Raw genomic sequence first — 16,642 nt, 5'->3', positions numbered from 1 at the left:
TGTAGTCCCAGCTACTCGGGAGGCTGAGGCAGGAGAATGGCGTGAACCCGGGAGGCAGAGCTTGCAGTGAGCCAAGATTGTGCCACTGCATTCCAGCCTGGGTGACAGAGCAAGACTACGTCTCAAAAAAAAAAAAAAAAGGACCAATCACTTTCCTACTGAAGGTAGGCTATTCCCTCTTATCTCCCCCACGACAAACACTAACCCCAATTTAATATTCACAGAGCTGGGTCCTTCATATTCTCTCTTCATAAACGCATTCTCTGATACTCAAATCTTCAGTCCTCATACTCATTACTCTCCCTCATAACAACCTGTTATTTTCCCAAAGAGCACTTACAAAAGCTTCTGAAGTAAATCGATGTGTTTACTTACTTAAGGTTTATCTCCCCTATGAGAGCAAGAACCATATCTATTTGGTTCAGTACCAAAAACTTAAGCATCTAAACAATGTCTGGCATATATTTTTTGAATAAATGAACAAATAAACCTCATATTATATGACGGTTTCTTGATAAATGCTACAGTGGAAATTAAACAAGGTACACTATGAAAACAAACCTGACTGGAGGAATAAATGAGTAGATTATATATCTGAGTCTTGAGAATTTTTTAAGAAAACTTTAAAATTTCAAAGAGTTAACATTAATTGTTCTTCATTTTGGTTAGAATCACTACACAGGTCCCACTGCATATCAAATGAATCAAAACCTCTGACACTGGGGCTTATGCATACATATTTTTTAAGCTTCCAAGATAACTCTCATGCAAGAAAAACACTAAGCCAACAAAAGAGAATGAAAGACCATATGCCAAAGAAAGAGACCAGCTTGAACAAAAGCACAGGAATCAAGAAAGGACACTGCATGATGGGGAATAATAATCAATCCAATAAAGGCATGGAGGGAGAGGGGGTATAAGAAGATGAATTATAGGCTGAGGAGGGCAGATCACCTGAGGTCAGGAGTTTGAGACAAGTATGTGCAACATGGTGAAACCCTGTCTTTACTAAAAATACAAAAATGAGCCAGGCATGGTGGTGCACACTTGTAATCCCAGCTACTTGGGAGGTGGAGGCAGAAGAATCGCTTGAACCCAGGAGGCAGAGGTGCAGTGAGCTGAGTTCGCACTCCAGCCTGGGTGACAGTGAGTGAGACTCCATCTCAAAAAATAAAAAAAAAATTAAAAATTAAAAAAAAAGATAATGAATTATGAGACACAAGTTGAGGGCAACTTGTGGAGAATTTTAAATGTCTCTATAGGAAAAACAGATGTTATCCTGTAGATTGATGAGAACTTGAATGATTTTTAAGTAAAGGAGAGGGAGATATATAGAGCTTAGAAAAGTAACTTTGGTATTGAGACAGATTACAGTAGAAAGGGTCTAGAAACACGAAAACCAGTTAAGAAATTACCTTAATAATCCATATTTTTAAAATACAGAGAAATAAAGGAAAAAAGCAGGAGAGGAATATTTCTAGAATGAAAGATTCTTAGTATCTGCTTACAGGTTAAACACAGCTAGCACAGCAAGGGAAGAAAGTTTCCAGAATGGACAATTACATAATTTAAGATACCATTAAATGACAAAAAGGGCACAAAAGGAAATATCGTATGGACAGATAGTTTTTAAAAGTTAATTCAGAACCTGAGAAAATTCATGTACCTACAAGGGGATCTACATGAATAATCAGACCTGTTAGAAATTTGAACCGGGACAACATGGTGAAACCCTGTCTCTACAAAAAATACAAAAATTAGCCAGGTGTGCTGGTGCACACCTGTAATCCCAGCTACTCGGGAGGCTCAGGCAGGAGAATTGCTTAAACCTGGGAGATGGAGGTTGCAGTAAGCTGAGATGGTGCCACTGCACTCCAGCCTGGCAACAGAGAGACTCCCTCTAAAAAAAAAAAAAAGAAAGAAATTTGAACCTAGTAAGACTGTAACAAGGCTGTAAGTCATCTGCGTTTAGAGAATGGCTGAACTAACAAAAGAAAGTATAAATCTACTTAAAGAAACACATACGTTTAAGTGGTAGATGGAAGACAGCTTCACAATAACAAAGAGCAGGCTTTACTGTCCCATTTCTCTTTCATTTTGTTTTTAAAAGGTCAGTAAACAGACTGAGAAATTCAAATATTTTTAAATGAGCTGACCAAGTCACGCAAGTAAAAAAGAAGCAGAGCCAAAACTAGAACCCAGGGCTTCAAAATATGTCTACTACAAAATCTTGTCCAGCATGATTACTGGTATAGAATAACAGGCTGGAACTGCATGGTGTCCATTATCAAAATTTTAGTCAAGTCTTTAGTTTAATAGGGTCAGGGGATTCCATTTGTCTGGACTGCCCAAGGTTTCTGGAGACCCATCAAACCAATGCTTATAATATTATATATTATAATATACATTATATAACAACCACTGGAAGGTTTGTGGAATTTATACTTGTTTTGTCTTTGGAATCTTGAAAGTGTAATATTGAGGACTATCCTACTCCTTGAAAGACAAGAAGCATTAGGCAACTGATAACAAATGAAACAATAAAGATGAATGTGGAGACTAATGAAGTTCCGAAGACTGTTCACAATAGCAACAGGCTGGAAAAATCTGATAATAATGAATTCCAAACTGCCTAAGAATGAAAATTACTGTCTCAGGTCAGTTTTCATAAAGCTGAATTCAATTTGAAACAAAATTAAACACTGCACATTATATACAAATGAACAAACCAATATTTTCACAAGTCTTTTTCTTAAATAAACACAGAAATTAACAAAAATATTTCCAACATACCCTAACTTTACAATGTGATAAAAGCCCCCACATTGGCTGTGCACAGGCCTCAAGTTCAGCAGCAAAGGCAGCATAGTAGGTCTGAGACTCAAATTCCACATGCTCGTTTAGTTCTCGCTTGTTTAAGTTCATACCTGGCAAAAATTAAAGCAGATATAAACCTTGTCAAGTGGAAGCACACATTCATATTAAATATCAAGTACATTTCCCAGTCCCAAACACATTTATGCACACAAATGGCATTACTGACACAGTACATATAGAAATAAGTAAATTACTAAAAATGAAACAATCTAGTCCTTTCAGAATTTTTTACAAACTAGGTTTTCTTAGAAACATTTTATGAATTGTCTCATGTAATAAACTGAATATCTTTTGATAAGAAAGTCAAAAAAATTTTAATTGATGTTAGTTGAAAGCTTTACGTGTTACGAATCTTTCTCAGACAATAGATTTCACATTTCTAGATTAATGGTTACAAATGCTTCAAAGCCAGGCACAGTGGCTAATCCCTGTAATCCCAGCACTTTGGGAGGCTGAAGCAAATGGATTGGTTGAGCCCAGGAGTACTAGACCAGCCTGGGCAACATAGTGAGACCCTGTCTCTACTAAAAATAAAAAAATTAAGTTAAATTTGTTTAAATGCTTAAAAAGTTATACTCCTGTTTCTTTTTCAATCATTTGACATTTTTCGTAACTCCTTGGTATGTTTTATGAACAATTTATTAAAGTACTTACAAATACCAATTAAAATAATGAGCTATTTCATGTGTAGCGTGAATGATGTGCTATTGTATTTTAATTGATATTTAATAATTTAGCATTAGGAATTTTGTAAACCAAAAAATTAACAAAGGGATAAAATTCATACCTTGAAAGAAAGATACAAAGTTCATCCATGTAACTAACAAACCGTGATCCTCCAAAAATCTCTTGGCCACACTTTGATGGGAAAGAATATTAATAAAATCACTAACAAGAGGCCAGTAAGTGTTATTCTTCAGTAATGCTTCTCCACAGTTCACTACCACATGTAAACTATTTTCTTCATCTAAAAAAAGACACACACAACCCAAAAATTTCATAAGATTTTTTTAAAAAGCTTAACCAATAATACAGAATATATATACTTTAGAATCAGATATACCTAAATTCAAACCCCAGCCTTCCATTTAATACCTATATGGCTTTAGGCACAATATTTACACTCTCTGAATCAATTTCTTCATTTATAAAGTAGAAAATAAAAACATCCATCTTAAAAGAATTACATGAAGCATTAACAAAAGTACTTAGCACATCATTATAGTAATTATTACCATATGTCCAATATATGACATGATACTGAGGTAGCTGTATGTTTATAAAACCTTATTTTCTTGATTCTAATGATATAATGCAGTATTTTCTGTTGCAATCAATAAAAAATTTTTATCCCTAGATTAATCTCATTTCATCTTATCAACCAAATCTGTATGATTTCAAGAGATGTACATTTAATTGCTTTCTTCTATTCAAAAAATACATCAATACAATCTTTAGCAAACAATATTTCAAAGATAAAAAACACACATTTAAAAAAAAGAAACACACACACACACCAACTTCTTAAGCCTTGAAAAAAAAATCCTCAAAGTTTAAATACATCATTGGGGGTGGTGGGAGGATAGGCTTGTACGAAATCTTTATCATTAAAAATTATTAGTATATATGCATTCACTCTCTTTAACCTATTCCAACTTCACTGACTCACTGGACTAGGAAGTTTCCATTCCCACTGTAAAACATATTAATACCCATAATACATGGAATGCTCAAGGCTCATAGCTCATTCCCTGTACACAGGCTGGGGCGTATGGTTACCTAGAGTCAATTTTTGTTTCTATTCATGCTAATTGTTCTTTTTATCATAATTACACAATTTAGATCAAAAGTATATGAACTAATGACATATGAAAGCACAGAGAGGTATTACAGAAATTGAATCATATGCTTTTGAGAGACAATAAAATAAAAACAAGTGCCAGGAAAAAAAGCTAAAAAACCTTGGGACAGAAAAATCATAAAAGCCTAAGTATATTTTACACTCAGATTGCTTTATATTCTAACTCTATTTTAAAGAGATTAAAATTGGATCCACAGATGATGCTTTATAGATGTGCTATTTATAAAAAAGATGAGCGAGAACTCCAGTCAAGGAAATCATATCCTGAAAATACTTTGCCCAAAGTTAAAAGCCTGGAGAATGAACACACAGTTCTGTGTTTTAAGTTAAAATACAATGTTTAAGGTATATATATATTTTTTCAAAGATGGGGGTCTCACTATGTTGCCCACGCTGGACTCAAACTCCTGGGCTCAAGCAGTCTTCCCACCTCAGCCTCCTCAGTAGCTGGGATTACAAGTATGTGCCACCACACCCGGCTCATATTTTTTAAATGATTCCTCACTTTAACCAACTTATTCAACTACCTATCTACCTGTCATACTCATCAGTCAGGAGGGCCTCTACTGCACTTTTTAATTTCCACACATTAAACTTAGGTTTCAGTCCACAGAATTATTTTACCAAATATTAAATAAGTTTAACAATATCTAAGAACAGGGCCCACTGAAGTTAAGTACACTCTCTTTCAGTACTTCTCAATAGACGAGAGAGGGTCTAACTCAATGAGGAAGTAAGGACTAGGGGCTTTTTACAAATTGTTTATACTAACCCCTGGCCATGACTGACAACTACTGTTCCACTTCTGAGCTAGTGAGCCATTGATATTGATGCAACAGTGCTAAGGAATGTTGGGATTTTTTTTAAGTTAAAAATTGAGAATCACTGTTCTATGTAATTGAAACCAGAGGATGAATAAGCAGAATATAATTAATCAAACTCACTATTTTCATGACACTGCTTAAATACTACTGTTCTTGTAAAAAACGCCTTGGAATCATTAATGAAATAAAATGATTAGGACTTCTATTTTTACTCAAACTGGTACTTTCCTCATTACAGATATAAAGAGCAATGATTCAGTGTAAAATTAAATTCACTCATCAACAAATATTTATTGAGCACCTACTAAGGGTCAAGTTTTCAACTAATCTCTGAGAATAAAGTGATAAATAAATCAAGATTTAGATGATCTCTGTCTTCATGGAGATTAACATCTAAGAAGGCAGAATGTGATAAGGGCTGCAATGGGAAAAGTACAGGGACTCATAAGAACAAATAAAGCTAGACTACAATTCAAGAAAAGACTTGGCTGGCCATGGTGGCTCACGCCTGTAATCCCAGCACTTTGGGAGGCCAAAATGGGCGAATCACCTGAAGTCAGGAGTTCGAGACCAGCCTCGCCAACATGGTGAAACCCCCACCTCTACTAAAAACACAAAGTTAGCTGGGCGTGGTGGCGGGCACCTGTAATCCCAACTACTCAGGAGGCTGAGGCAGGAGAATCACTTGAACCCGGGAGGCGGAGGTTGCAGTGAGCCGAGATTGTGCCACTGCACTCCAGCCTAAGTGACAGAGCAAGATTCCATCTCAAAAAAAAAAAAAAGACTCTCCTGAGGAAGTGAAGTTTAAACTGAGGCCTATAAAATAAAGCAGGAATTAGGATTAACCAGATAAACTAGTGATGGTGAAGCAGATGGTGCTATACGCAGAAGGAACAGTACCTAAGAAAAGGTTAGAATCACTTGAAGAAAGAATACAGAGGATGCATGGTACAAATGAGGCTACAGGGTCTTATAAGCCAGCGTCAGGACTTTAGAGTTCACATGAAGAGAATGGAAAGCCAGTAGGGGGTTTTAAGAGAGAGAACATTATAAGAAGTGTAATGTAAAAAGTGACTGAAGGAGAGTGACAACAACTAGAGACAAGAGGCTTAGAGATGGCCATGGTTTGAACTATGGTGGTGGCAAAAAGATGCAGTGATGAAGAGGCTATGTAAAGATATTCAGAAGATTTGAAGGACAGAGTTGGTAATGTGTGCTATATCTGCAAGGAATAAAAAGAAGTCAAAGACAACTCCTAGGTTTTTAGGCTGCACAGCTGTTTAGATAGACAGTGGAATCAAAACACACATTCATGTGCTCATGTACATACACACACACACAAGATAATGTAAAAGAAGCCAGATTAATGGAGCAATAATGAGTCTTTGCTATGGACATTGTGTGTTTGAGGTGTTTATAGACATCCAAACAATATAGTTCAATAAGTAGTTTGATATGCAGGGAGGAAAGGCAGTCTGGGATTATGAGCATCTACAGACATTCCTATGTCATACAACACATGGTTTTAGATTCCACTTTACAAAGACTGTTTCAAAAGATAAATTCTAAAATTTCTGGGACATGAAAAATTATGAGCTATATTTGGAACCACAATGCATATGGTATAAAATTGAATATAAAAAAGTAAAAGTAGAAGGTAGGAATCACATACTACTATAAGGCTTTTTCCCTTTAGTCTTCAGCTATCGCTGTGGCCAAATTCTCATTGTATCAGCTCCTGTATTTATTAAAAGTATAGACAAAATTTTAAAATATCATCTAACAACAATCCAAGACAAGGCTAGATAGAGGCTGCTAAAAAATAAAAAGAAAGTACAGAGATCCTGTTGTAATATCCGTGGCTAGTTATGGGTAGTTCAGTACAGCTAAGGTTTATTCTAATACTCAGTGTAAAAATGGGAAAAGCTTATGATACTTTTAGAAAAGCAGTAAATATATATCATGATATCTTATGCTACTACTGAAAGAGGAAAAAATAGTATGGCAAAGTTTGAAGGCTTCCAAAGATAGTTTTAGAACTTGGCTGGAAATAATGTAATTTACTGCTAAAAAAAAAATTATATTTAAAGATCTTACCAATCTTTATTTCAGCTTGTTGAAAATTCAATTTGTATAAGAATTTCCAGAAAAGACTAACTGCATTAGAAGCATATGTAAAAAGCAACTGATACCATATAATATGATTTCAGAAAAATATGGGAAAAGTGTGAAAAGCAGAGACACTAGGACAAAGTGCCAAGAAACACCAATATTGATAGGACAAGTAGAGAAGAGTATTGGGCCACAGAAAGAGAATCAACAGTGTGAAATGCTACTGAAAATCAAGCAAGGTAAAGTTTAAACTATGACCACTGGCTTCCTCAACATGTAGTTTACAAAAAGGGTAAACCACATAATTTATCATATAAACTGGGACGCTTTTGAGCGTAAAAGAAATTGTATTAATAACTACGTCAGACTAACAGGCATAACTTAAGGCTATTCTGGGAAAACTAGGACTATGTCTACATGAGTCATGGACAATTTTGTAGATTTCAATAGAACAATGGGAGTGAACATTAAAATGAGGTAGGTAAGGATACGAATATAAAAAGTGAGGAAAGCTAGCTATTAAAAAAAAAATGGGAGGCAGGTTTAAGACTCATCTTGTTCCCAAATATTCTCCCTTAAAGGCCAAATGCAAACCACATGTAATAAGCACAGCTAAATCACCTAGTGAAGAAAAGAGACTCCAGATTCTTTTAAAAGAACAGGTACTTCTAAATTTTGTTTTCTCAATTATGAATTTAAAACACCATTTTGCCGCAAAGACTGCATGACTAAAACACCAAAAGCAATGGCAACAAAAGCCAAAATTGATAAATGGGATCTAATTAAACTAAAGAGCTTCTGCACAGCAAAAGAAACTATTACCAGAGTGAACAGGCAACCTACAGAATGGGAGAAAATTTTTGCAATCTATCCATCTGACAAAGGGCTAATATCCAGAATCTATAAAGAACTTAAACAAATTTACAAGAAAAAAACAATCCCATCAAAAAGTGGGTGAAGGACATGAACAGACACTTCTCAAAAGAAGACATTTATGCAGCCAACAAACATATGAAAAATGCTCATCATCACTGGTCATTAGAGAAATGCAAATCAAAACCACAATGAGATACCATCTCAGGCCAGTCAGAACGGCGATCATTAAAAAGTCAGGAAACCACAGACGCTGGAGAGGATGTGGAGAAATAGGAACGCTTTTACACTGTTGGTGGGAGTGTAAATTAGTTCAACCATTGTGGAAGACAGTGTGGCGATTCCTCAAGGATCTAGAACTAGAAATACCATTTGACCCAGCAATCCCTTTACTGGGTATATACCCAAAGGGTTATAAATCATGCTGCTATAAAGACACATGCACATGTATATTGCAGCACTGTTCACAATAGCAAAGACTTGGAACCAACCCAAATGACCATCAATGATGGACTAGATAAAGAAAATGTGGCACATATACACCATGGAATACTATTGCAGCCATAAAAAAGGATGAGTTCATGTCCTTTGCAGGACATGGATGAAACTGGTCACCATCATTCTCAGCAAACTATCACAAGGACAGAAAACCAAACACCGCATGTTTTCACTCATAAGTGGGAGTTGAACAATGAGAACACATGGACACAGGAAGGGGGACATCACACACCAGGCCGGGCAAGGGGTGGGGGGAGGAACAGCATTAGGAGAAATACCTAATGTAGATGACAGGTTGATGGGTGCAGCAAACCACCATGGCACATGTATACCTAGGTAACAAACCTGCGCATTCTGTACATGTACCCCAGACCTTAAAGTATAATTAAAAAGTAAAAAAATTTTTAAAAAACATCATTTTTGTGAAAAGTCTGTCTTTAAATATATAATAAAATATAAGAATATCATTGATACAGCTGAATGACAGCAGATACTATTTCAAAAAGGAAAAAAGAAAAAGCAATATATGTAGATAAATCTCTAGGAAAGAATAGATCATATTACATGAAGTTAGTAAAACTAAAACATAAAGCAGCTTTTAAATTTTCCTTTAAAAAGCAAAGAAGTAGGCCAGGCATGGTGGCTCATGCCTGTAATCCCAGCACTTTGGGAGGCCGAGGTGGGTGGATCACCTGACGTCAGGAGTCCAAGACCAGCCTGGCCAATGCGGTGAAACCCTGTCTCTACTAAAAATACAAAAAATTAGCCGGGCATGGTGGCGGGCGCCTGTAGTCCCAGCTACTCGGGAGGCTGAGGCAGGAGAATCAGTTGAACCTGGAAGGCGGAGGTTGCAGTGAGCTGAGATCACGCCATTGCATTCCAGCCTAGGACACAAGAGTGAAACTCCAGCCAGGCGTGGTGGCTCACGCCTGTAATCCCAGCATTTTGGGAGGCCGAGGCAGGCGGATCACAAGGTTAGGATATCGAGACCATCCTGGCTAACACGGTGAAACCCCGTCTCTACTAAAAATACAAAAAATTAGCTGGGCGTGGTGGTGGGCGCCTGTAGTCCCAGCTACTCGGGAGGCTGAGGCAGGAGAATGGCGTGAACCTGGGAGGCAGAGCTTGCAGTGAGCTGAGATCGCGCCACTGCACCCCAGCCTGGGCGACAGAGCGAGACTCCGTCTCAAAAAAAAAAAAAAAAAAAAGAGTGAAACTCCATCTTTAAAAAAAAAAAAAAAAAAAGGTGAGAAGTATATTCTTTAATGTAAATAATGTATTATGCTCCCACTATACCTACAATGGGAAGGCAGACTCACAAAGTAGGTATGAAAGAGTACAGGCTTTGAAGTTAGACAACCCAGCCTTACCACTCAGAGCTGTAAGATCACAGATCATTGACTTCAACTCCCTATGCCTCAGCTGCCTCATCTATAAAATGGAGATGACAATACCTTCAAAGAATTATTGATGGTTAAGTGATATAATGCATATAAAGTACTGAGAAAAGAGTCTAGCATATAGTTGAGTACTCTAGAGATGGTAGCTATCATAATTAGCTAGCTATAATATATAACGCATTATGCCTTGCACTGAGTTCATATCAATTTTCAGGACATGGTGTCACACCTGAGAACAGACAGATTATCAGTATAAGGAGAAAACAGGAGCTGATATGCACAAAGAGGCAAGAGTGGAACAAAGCAAGGTTCAACTATAAGATTTCTCCTCCTCAGAGAATGGAGAGGTCCTAAGATTTAATTAATCTGAAGTATTGTTTGTTGTTATTTTTAAAGTTTAGCTCCTAGTGCCAATAAGTAAAGACACATCCTATCAAAGAATCTTTGACAGGGACTGGCTGTGTCAAGGTTAAGAATAGTAAGAGTTCTGACATTAGGAGCCAGGAAATCCTTCTTAACTGTGTCATTTGCTGGCTGTATAACCTATGGCAAATTGCTTAACTTTCCTAAGCCTCAATGTACTCATCTTTAAAGCAAGGATAATAATAATGCCAATCTCAGAGACTTGTTCAGAAGCTTAATTGAAACAATACATAAATAGTATTCAGCACAGTACCAGGTACATAGCAAATATTTAAATACTATATATTATTGGCCAAGCGTGGTGTCTCATACCTGTAATCCCAGCACTCTGGGTGGCTGAGGCAGGGGGATCACCTGAGGTCAGGAGTTCAAGACTAGCCTGGGCACCATGGCAAAACCCCATCTCTACTAAAAATACAAAAATTAGCCAGACATGGTGATGCACACCTGTTATCCCAGCTACTCAGGAGGCTGAGGCAGAACTGCTTGAACTGAACCCAGGAGGCGGAGGTTGCAGTAGGCCAAGATCGTACCACTGCACTCCAGCCTGGGGTACAGAGCAAGACTCTGTCTCAAAAAATAGTAATAATAAAAATTATGTATGTATTTATATATGTGTGTATATACATATATACACACATATACATATATATAGAATTTAAGGGAGGTAAAGTTAAGATGAGTAACTATAGAGAAATGAGAATGGGAAGAGGTACAGAAACATTATGGCAGGTTGAAGAGTATCAACCACATAGTGGGCACAAAAGAAGAATATAAAGTTCTCACTAAGGGAGTAAAGGCAAGATTTATCCCAATTTTTAAGTTATAAAAGTATAAGCATGTAAAAAATCTAAGACTGATAGCAGCAAATTTATGATAAAAAAGCAGAAACATGTCTAATAAGGAAATGACTAAATAAATTATGGTATAGCCATGATATTAATACCTGCACTTATTAAAATGCATGTTTTTGACATGTACACTATGGCAACTTTTTAAAAAGTATTTATTGTATCTATAAATATAGTCATCACACAAAAAGAAAAGAAATATAGCAAAGTGCTAACAACAGGTATTTGTGAATAACAAAACTACAAGTGCTTTTAACTTTTTCTTTAAACTTCACTGGAAATTTTCAAAGATGTCCGTAACAAACATGTATTATTTTATAATTTTTTTAAACATAAGGTGTTTTCAAGACTAGTTATACAAAGTTCACTAATACTAGAATATGATTAATAATACTGAGTATCATTATTAGTAATATTACTAAGTATATGAAGTACACTAATAATACTAGATTAATAATACTGATAATAATAGAACTAGTGAATATAATTCTGAGTTACCTTGTAGCTCACTTTTAATAAGGCAACTTTCCATCATGTATAATAGCACAGTGACCATAATATCCAGCAGCTGACATTCTTCTGTTACCTGTCTGGCTAGCTCCTCATTGCTGAACAACTGAACACTAATATGCACAATTCTGTTAGACATTGTGTCTGATTCATGACTTTTCTTCAGTGTTTTCATAATGAAAGCATAATGCTGAACAAAAGTTTTTGTAAAAGCAACCTGTAAACATTTTAATAGAAAGGAAAAAACACATTAGTTTTAATTTTTAATTTAAAATCATTTTCAATATATCATGTTAACATTTTACAGCTATTACTAATTTATAATAATGCCCAAGATAACTAAAAAAAAATCTCGATGGTGAGGTAGTCTTTCACTTTTTTGGAACATTTGCAAAATATTTTGATGGTTAAAGAAAAAAAAAATTTTTTTTCCCCCAAAACGGAGTCTTGCTCTGTCGCCCAAGCCTGAGTGCAGTGGCATGATCTCAGCTCACTGCAACCTCCGCCTCCCTAGTTCAAGCAATTCTCCTGCCTCAGCCTCCCAAGTAGCTGGGATTACAGGCACACGCCATCACGCCCAACTAATTTTTGTATTTTCAGTAGAGATGGGGTTTGGCCAGACTGATCTCAAACTCCCGACCTCTGGTGATCTGCCCACCTCAGCCTCCCAAAGTGCTGGGATTACAGACGTGAGCTACCACGCCCAGCCGTATTTATTTTTACTCTTATTTCCTTTACATGTACATTTTCTCTGTTTTTTTTTTTTTTAGCAGATATAAAGACACACAAAACAATGACACTATTAAAGTGTCTCTCCTAACCTACACCATAAAAATAACAGCATGCTTTATTTTCTTTTCATACACCGAGCTTCGTCATTTTGCCATAACCGTAAGATAGTAACAGGTGGGTTCTGACCCCCTGGGACTAGAAACTTCACCTGCCAACATTTGTATATGAGTCAATAACTGTTCTCTCTTTAGCAGTTGTGACCAGCAACTTTTCAACCCATGCTTTTCCCAGCCTGATCTCACAATCTAAATTCAATTGCCCCCATTAAACATTCTTATAGCACCTTGTACTCTTCTTCAGAGGATTTAGAACAATTTGTAACTACATATTTATTTCTGCAAAATAAAAATTGTGGTTTCAATGTTTGTTCCCCAGCATTCCCTCCAGACCAAGTTCCATGCAGAAAAGCAATCCTTTGGAATTCTGCTCAGTAATGCTGCTTTGCCACAAAGCTAAGACACTGTGCCTTTTGTGAAGAACTTGTGTTATCAAGAGAAGAAACTAACACTTGTTTATAGTGTTATATCAACCTTCACCTGAGAAATATATCAAAAAAAGATTTAATAATGAAAGGCAAAGAAAGAAAAGCTAAGTTCAGAAAAGCAGGAAAATATATAGATACCTTATACTCTTGATCTGGAAGCATGTTGAGTAAGAAAGTTACCATCTTTTGAGGGAATTCATATTTTATAGTCCAAAATAATAGTTCTTCTAGGAAGCTTTTATGCTTCAAAACATCCATTATGGATTGATCTGCACATGAAAAATGAAATTTATCAGTTAATGATTGAAGTTGCTCATCTCATTTTATAACTAATAACCCATAAACCATAAAATGGGAAAGTATCTAAAAGTTAAAAATATCCTTACAATAATGCAATAATATTGACAAGCTAGATTTCTATAATGTACACAGTATATAAATAAGAAAAAATTTAATGCATATATTTTAATATAAAGCAGTAAGTGGAAAAATGAATGGGGGGAATGGATGCCCTTTTTAAATAAAGGTATTCAATGGAAGAAAGCATTATCCACAAAGACATCAAGAGGATACAAGAAGTGTCAACTATGATGTACTGGCTCCAGTGACACTGCTTAAGCAGGGGCTAAACTTAGATGAGAGACTGGAAAAAACAGTATCTCACACGCATCAAAATCCTCAGGTCCAGCCCTAACTACATCACTGTTCAAGGTGTCTTCCAGGATAACCTTGTAGAGTTTTTTCAATTAACACTACCCCAGCTTTATACTTCTTCTAGTATTGAATAATGTGTTCATACCACATCTCCCCAGGCAATGGGTCTAAATGAGTAACAATAAGCTCAGTATGTCATCACTTTCTTTACAAAACACTGCATTTACTAAGGCTTGAATCAGTCCTTATTAGATATAACTTTAACACAGTTTTTTCATTAATAACAAGAAAAACAGCACCAAAATATCATATTTTCTGAAGATATTATGATTTTAACTACAGAAAGGCAAAAATATCTTCCAACTCCCTAATTCCATTTCAGTGGTGACATAAGTGATATATAGTAGTGGTTAACATACAAAGACAAGTACACTGTAACACTATACATCTTTTTTTTTTTTTTTTTCTTAAGAGTCAGGGTCTCACTCTGGAGGCCAGAGTGCAGTGGCATAATCATAGCTCACTGCAGCCTCAAACTCCTCAGCTCAAGTTATCCTCCCACCTTACCCTCCCGAATAGCTAGGACTATAGGTGTGCAAGACCACACCCTGCTAATTTATTTTTTATTTTTTGAAGAGACATGGTCTTGCTGTGTTGTCCAGGCTACATTTCTTTATTATTAGCAATTAAGTAATTATTTTCAAAACTCAGAATTTTCTACTTATAAAACAGAAATCTATTCTTCCTGAAACAGATCATTTCCAGGGCATGACAATGATTTAAAAACAAAAACCAAGATTGCAAGAAAGGAGGTAAAATACAGTCAAAAGAACTCACTGACAGATTCAAAGATAAAAAGTAATAAAAACAGGGCCCAAGAGAATCAGGTAGCAGGAATTTAAGATTTGTAACTAAAAATTATAATATAGGCTCGGCACAGTGGCTCACACCTTAATCCTAGCACTTTGGGAGGCTGAGGTGGGCACATGGCTTGAGCTCAGGAATTTGAGACCAACCTAGGTAACATGGCAAAACCCTGTCTCTAAAAAAAATACGAAAATCAGCCAGGTGGGGTGGCATGCGCCTGTAGTCCCAACTACTCGGCAGGTTGAGACAGGAGGATTGGATCGCTTGAGCCTGGGAGGCAGAGGTTGCAGTGAGCCAAGACCATGCCACTGATCATTCCAGCCTGGGTAACACAGTGAGACCCTGTGCTGAAAAAAATAAATTATAATCCACAGCACACTGCTGTACCTAATTTAATTCTCACAATTCACTTAACACAATGTGACTGATAATTTCACAGACTACCAAAATGAAAGCTCTCATTGGTAAGTGCTTCTTAATGTATTTACAAAGCTGAATAAAACTAGTACTATTAATCATAGAATTCATAGTTATGACTCTGCAAGCCTGCATTAGGCAAATGAAAAGCCTGAAGCCATCATAATTATTATTAATTGTCAAGCACTTAAAAGAAAATATACATTAACAATGTTTTAAATCAATTAAACAACCTGAATATACCAGGAAAGCTGTGGCTTCTGCTAAAATAAAAATAGTTGCAGTTACGTAGAATTCAATATTTTTATCTGCAGACCAAAAAAACTCCAGCAATGTCTTCTTTGTTATTCTTAAAATAGGTGATGTCAGTCTCCCAAGATGTTAAAGCACGTGTTATATTGTGTAATATTATGAAAATGTAGTTAGAAATGCTTCCATTAGTTATGTTTGACTATCTTTAAATCTTGACATGACTTTTAACAATGTGTAAACTACCTTAAGTCAAATTGTAAAAAGAGATTTTTAAAGAATCATTATGCACTGTAAATGCATGACTAAAGCAAAGGTTTTAATTAAGAGAGCAGAGTTCAAGTTCTGCAACTCACTAGCTCAATAATCTTGGAATCTTGGCCATATAGTTAAAGCCCTCAAGGCCTCAGTTTCCTCACCCTTAAAATGCAGGTTTAGAGAACAGACAGTGATGGGGTTAGCATAGTGTCTGGCCTCTTCCTTACCATTACATATTTTCTTTTCAGTGCACTTTCCAAGCTGTGGAACAAAATTCTTACAAAAATTGAGCCATTCCCTAAACTTCAGATATCTTCAAAATAAGGTCAGTTTTTGAAAACACCTGGGGTTCTAATTCACAAAGCCATTCCTTCCATGTACATACTTAAACTGAAAATGGTAACTGATGAAGTTTTAAATTTCAGTACTATTTCTTACAATTACAAGGAAGAGAAGGCACTCAATCCAAACACACATGTGAAAAAAGTTCAGGTATTTAAAAACAGACAAAGAAAAAAACACTTTAAGTCTGCATAAAAAGTATCTTCAGTCAGAGTGTGACCAGGCTGAAGGAAAACAATGACCTCTTACACCACAGCAGGTATTTTCTGGGCACCCCTAAAGCTTAAACTCAACTATGTGCCTAACAATCTCCAACTCAGATGTGTCACAAGGACTCAGTTTAATATCTG

The 16,642-nt window shown here is 36.1% G+C and overlaps 1 protein-coding gene across 9 annotated transcripts in view; it reads right to left on the bottom strand.

Moving 5' to 3' along the window:
- The window catches only part of UBR3 (ubiquitin protein ligase E3 component n-recognin 3), a 262,210-nt gene that overhangs the window by 180,870 nt on the left and 64,698 nt on the right, over positions 1-16,642 (bottom strand). For all 9 annotated transcript variants that reach the window (XR_010150127.1, XM_063791293.1, XM_016950002.4 and 6 more), the window contains 4 exons: positions 13,644-13,774; positions 12,218-12,446; positions 3,665-3,844; positions 2,794-2,927 (listed from right to left, as the gene is read on the bottom strand). Coding sequence is in view for 8 of the 9 variants with exons in the window: in XM_063791293.1 (XP_063647363.1) it covers positions 2,794-2,927; positions 3,665-3,844; positions 12,218-12,446; positions 13,644-13,774 (674 nt within the window). In the remaining variant the exon portion in view is untranslated. The remainder of the gene's footprint in view (positions 1-2,793; positions 2,928-3,664; positions 3,845-12,217; positions 12,447-13,643; positions 13,775-16,642) is intronic.

This window comes from Pan troglodytes, chromosome 13 (assembly GCF_028858775.2).
Source record: "Pan troglodytes isolate AG18354 chromosome 13, NHGRI_mPanTro3-v2.0_pri, whole genome shotgun sequence".
In the NCBI taxonomy this organism is placed as follows: Eukaryota; Metazoa; Chordata; class Mammalia; order Primates; family Hominidae; genus Pan; species Pan troglodytes.
The sequence above is the reverse complement of the archived record's forward strand: the minus strand, read 5'-3'. Positions and strand labels throughout refer to the sequence as shown.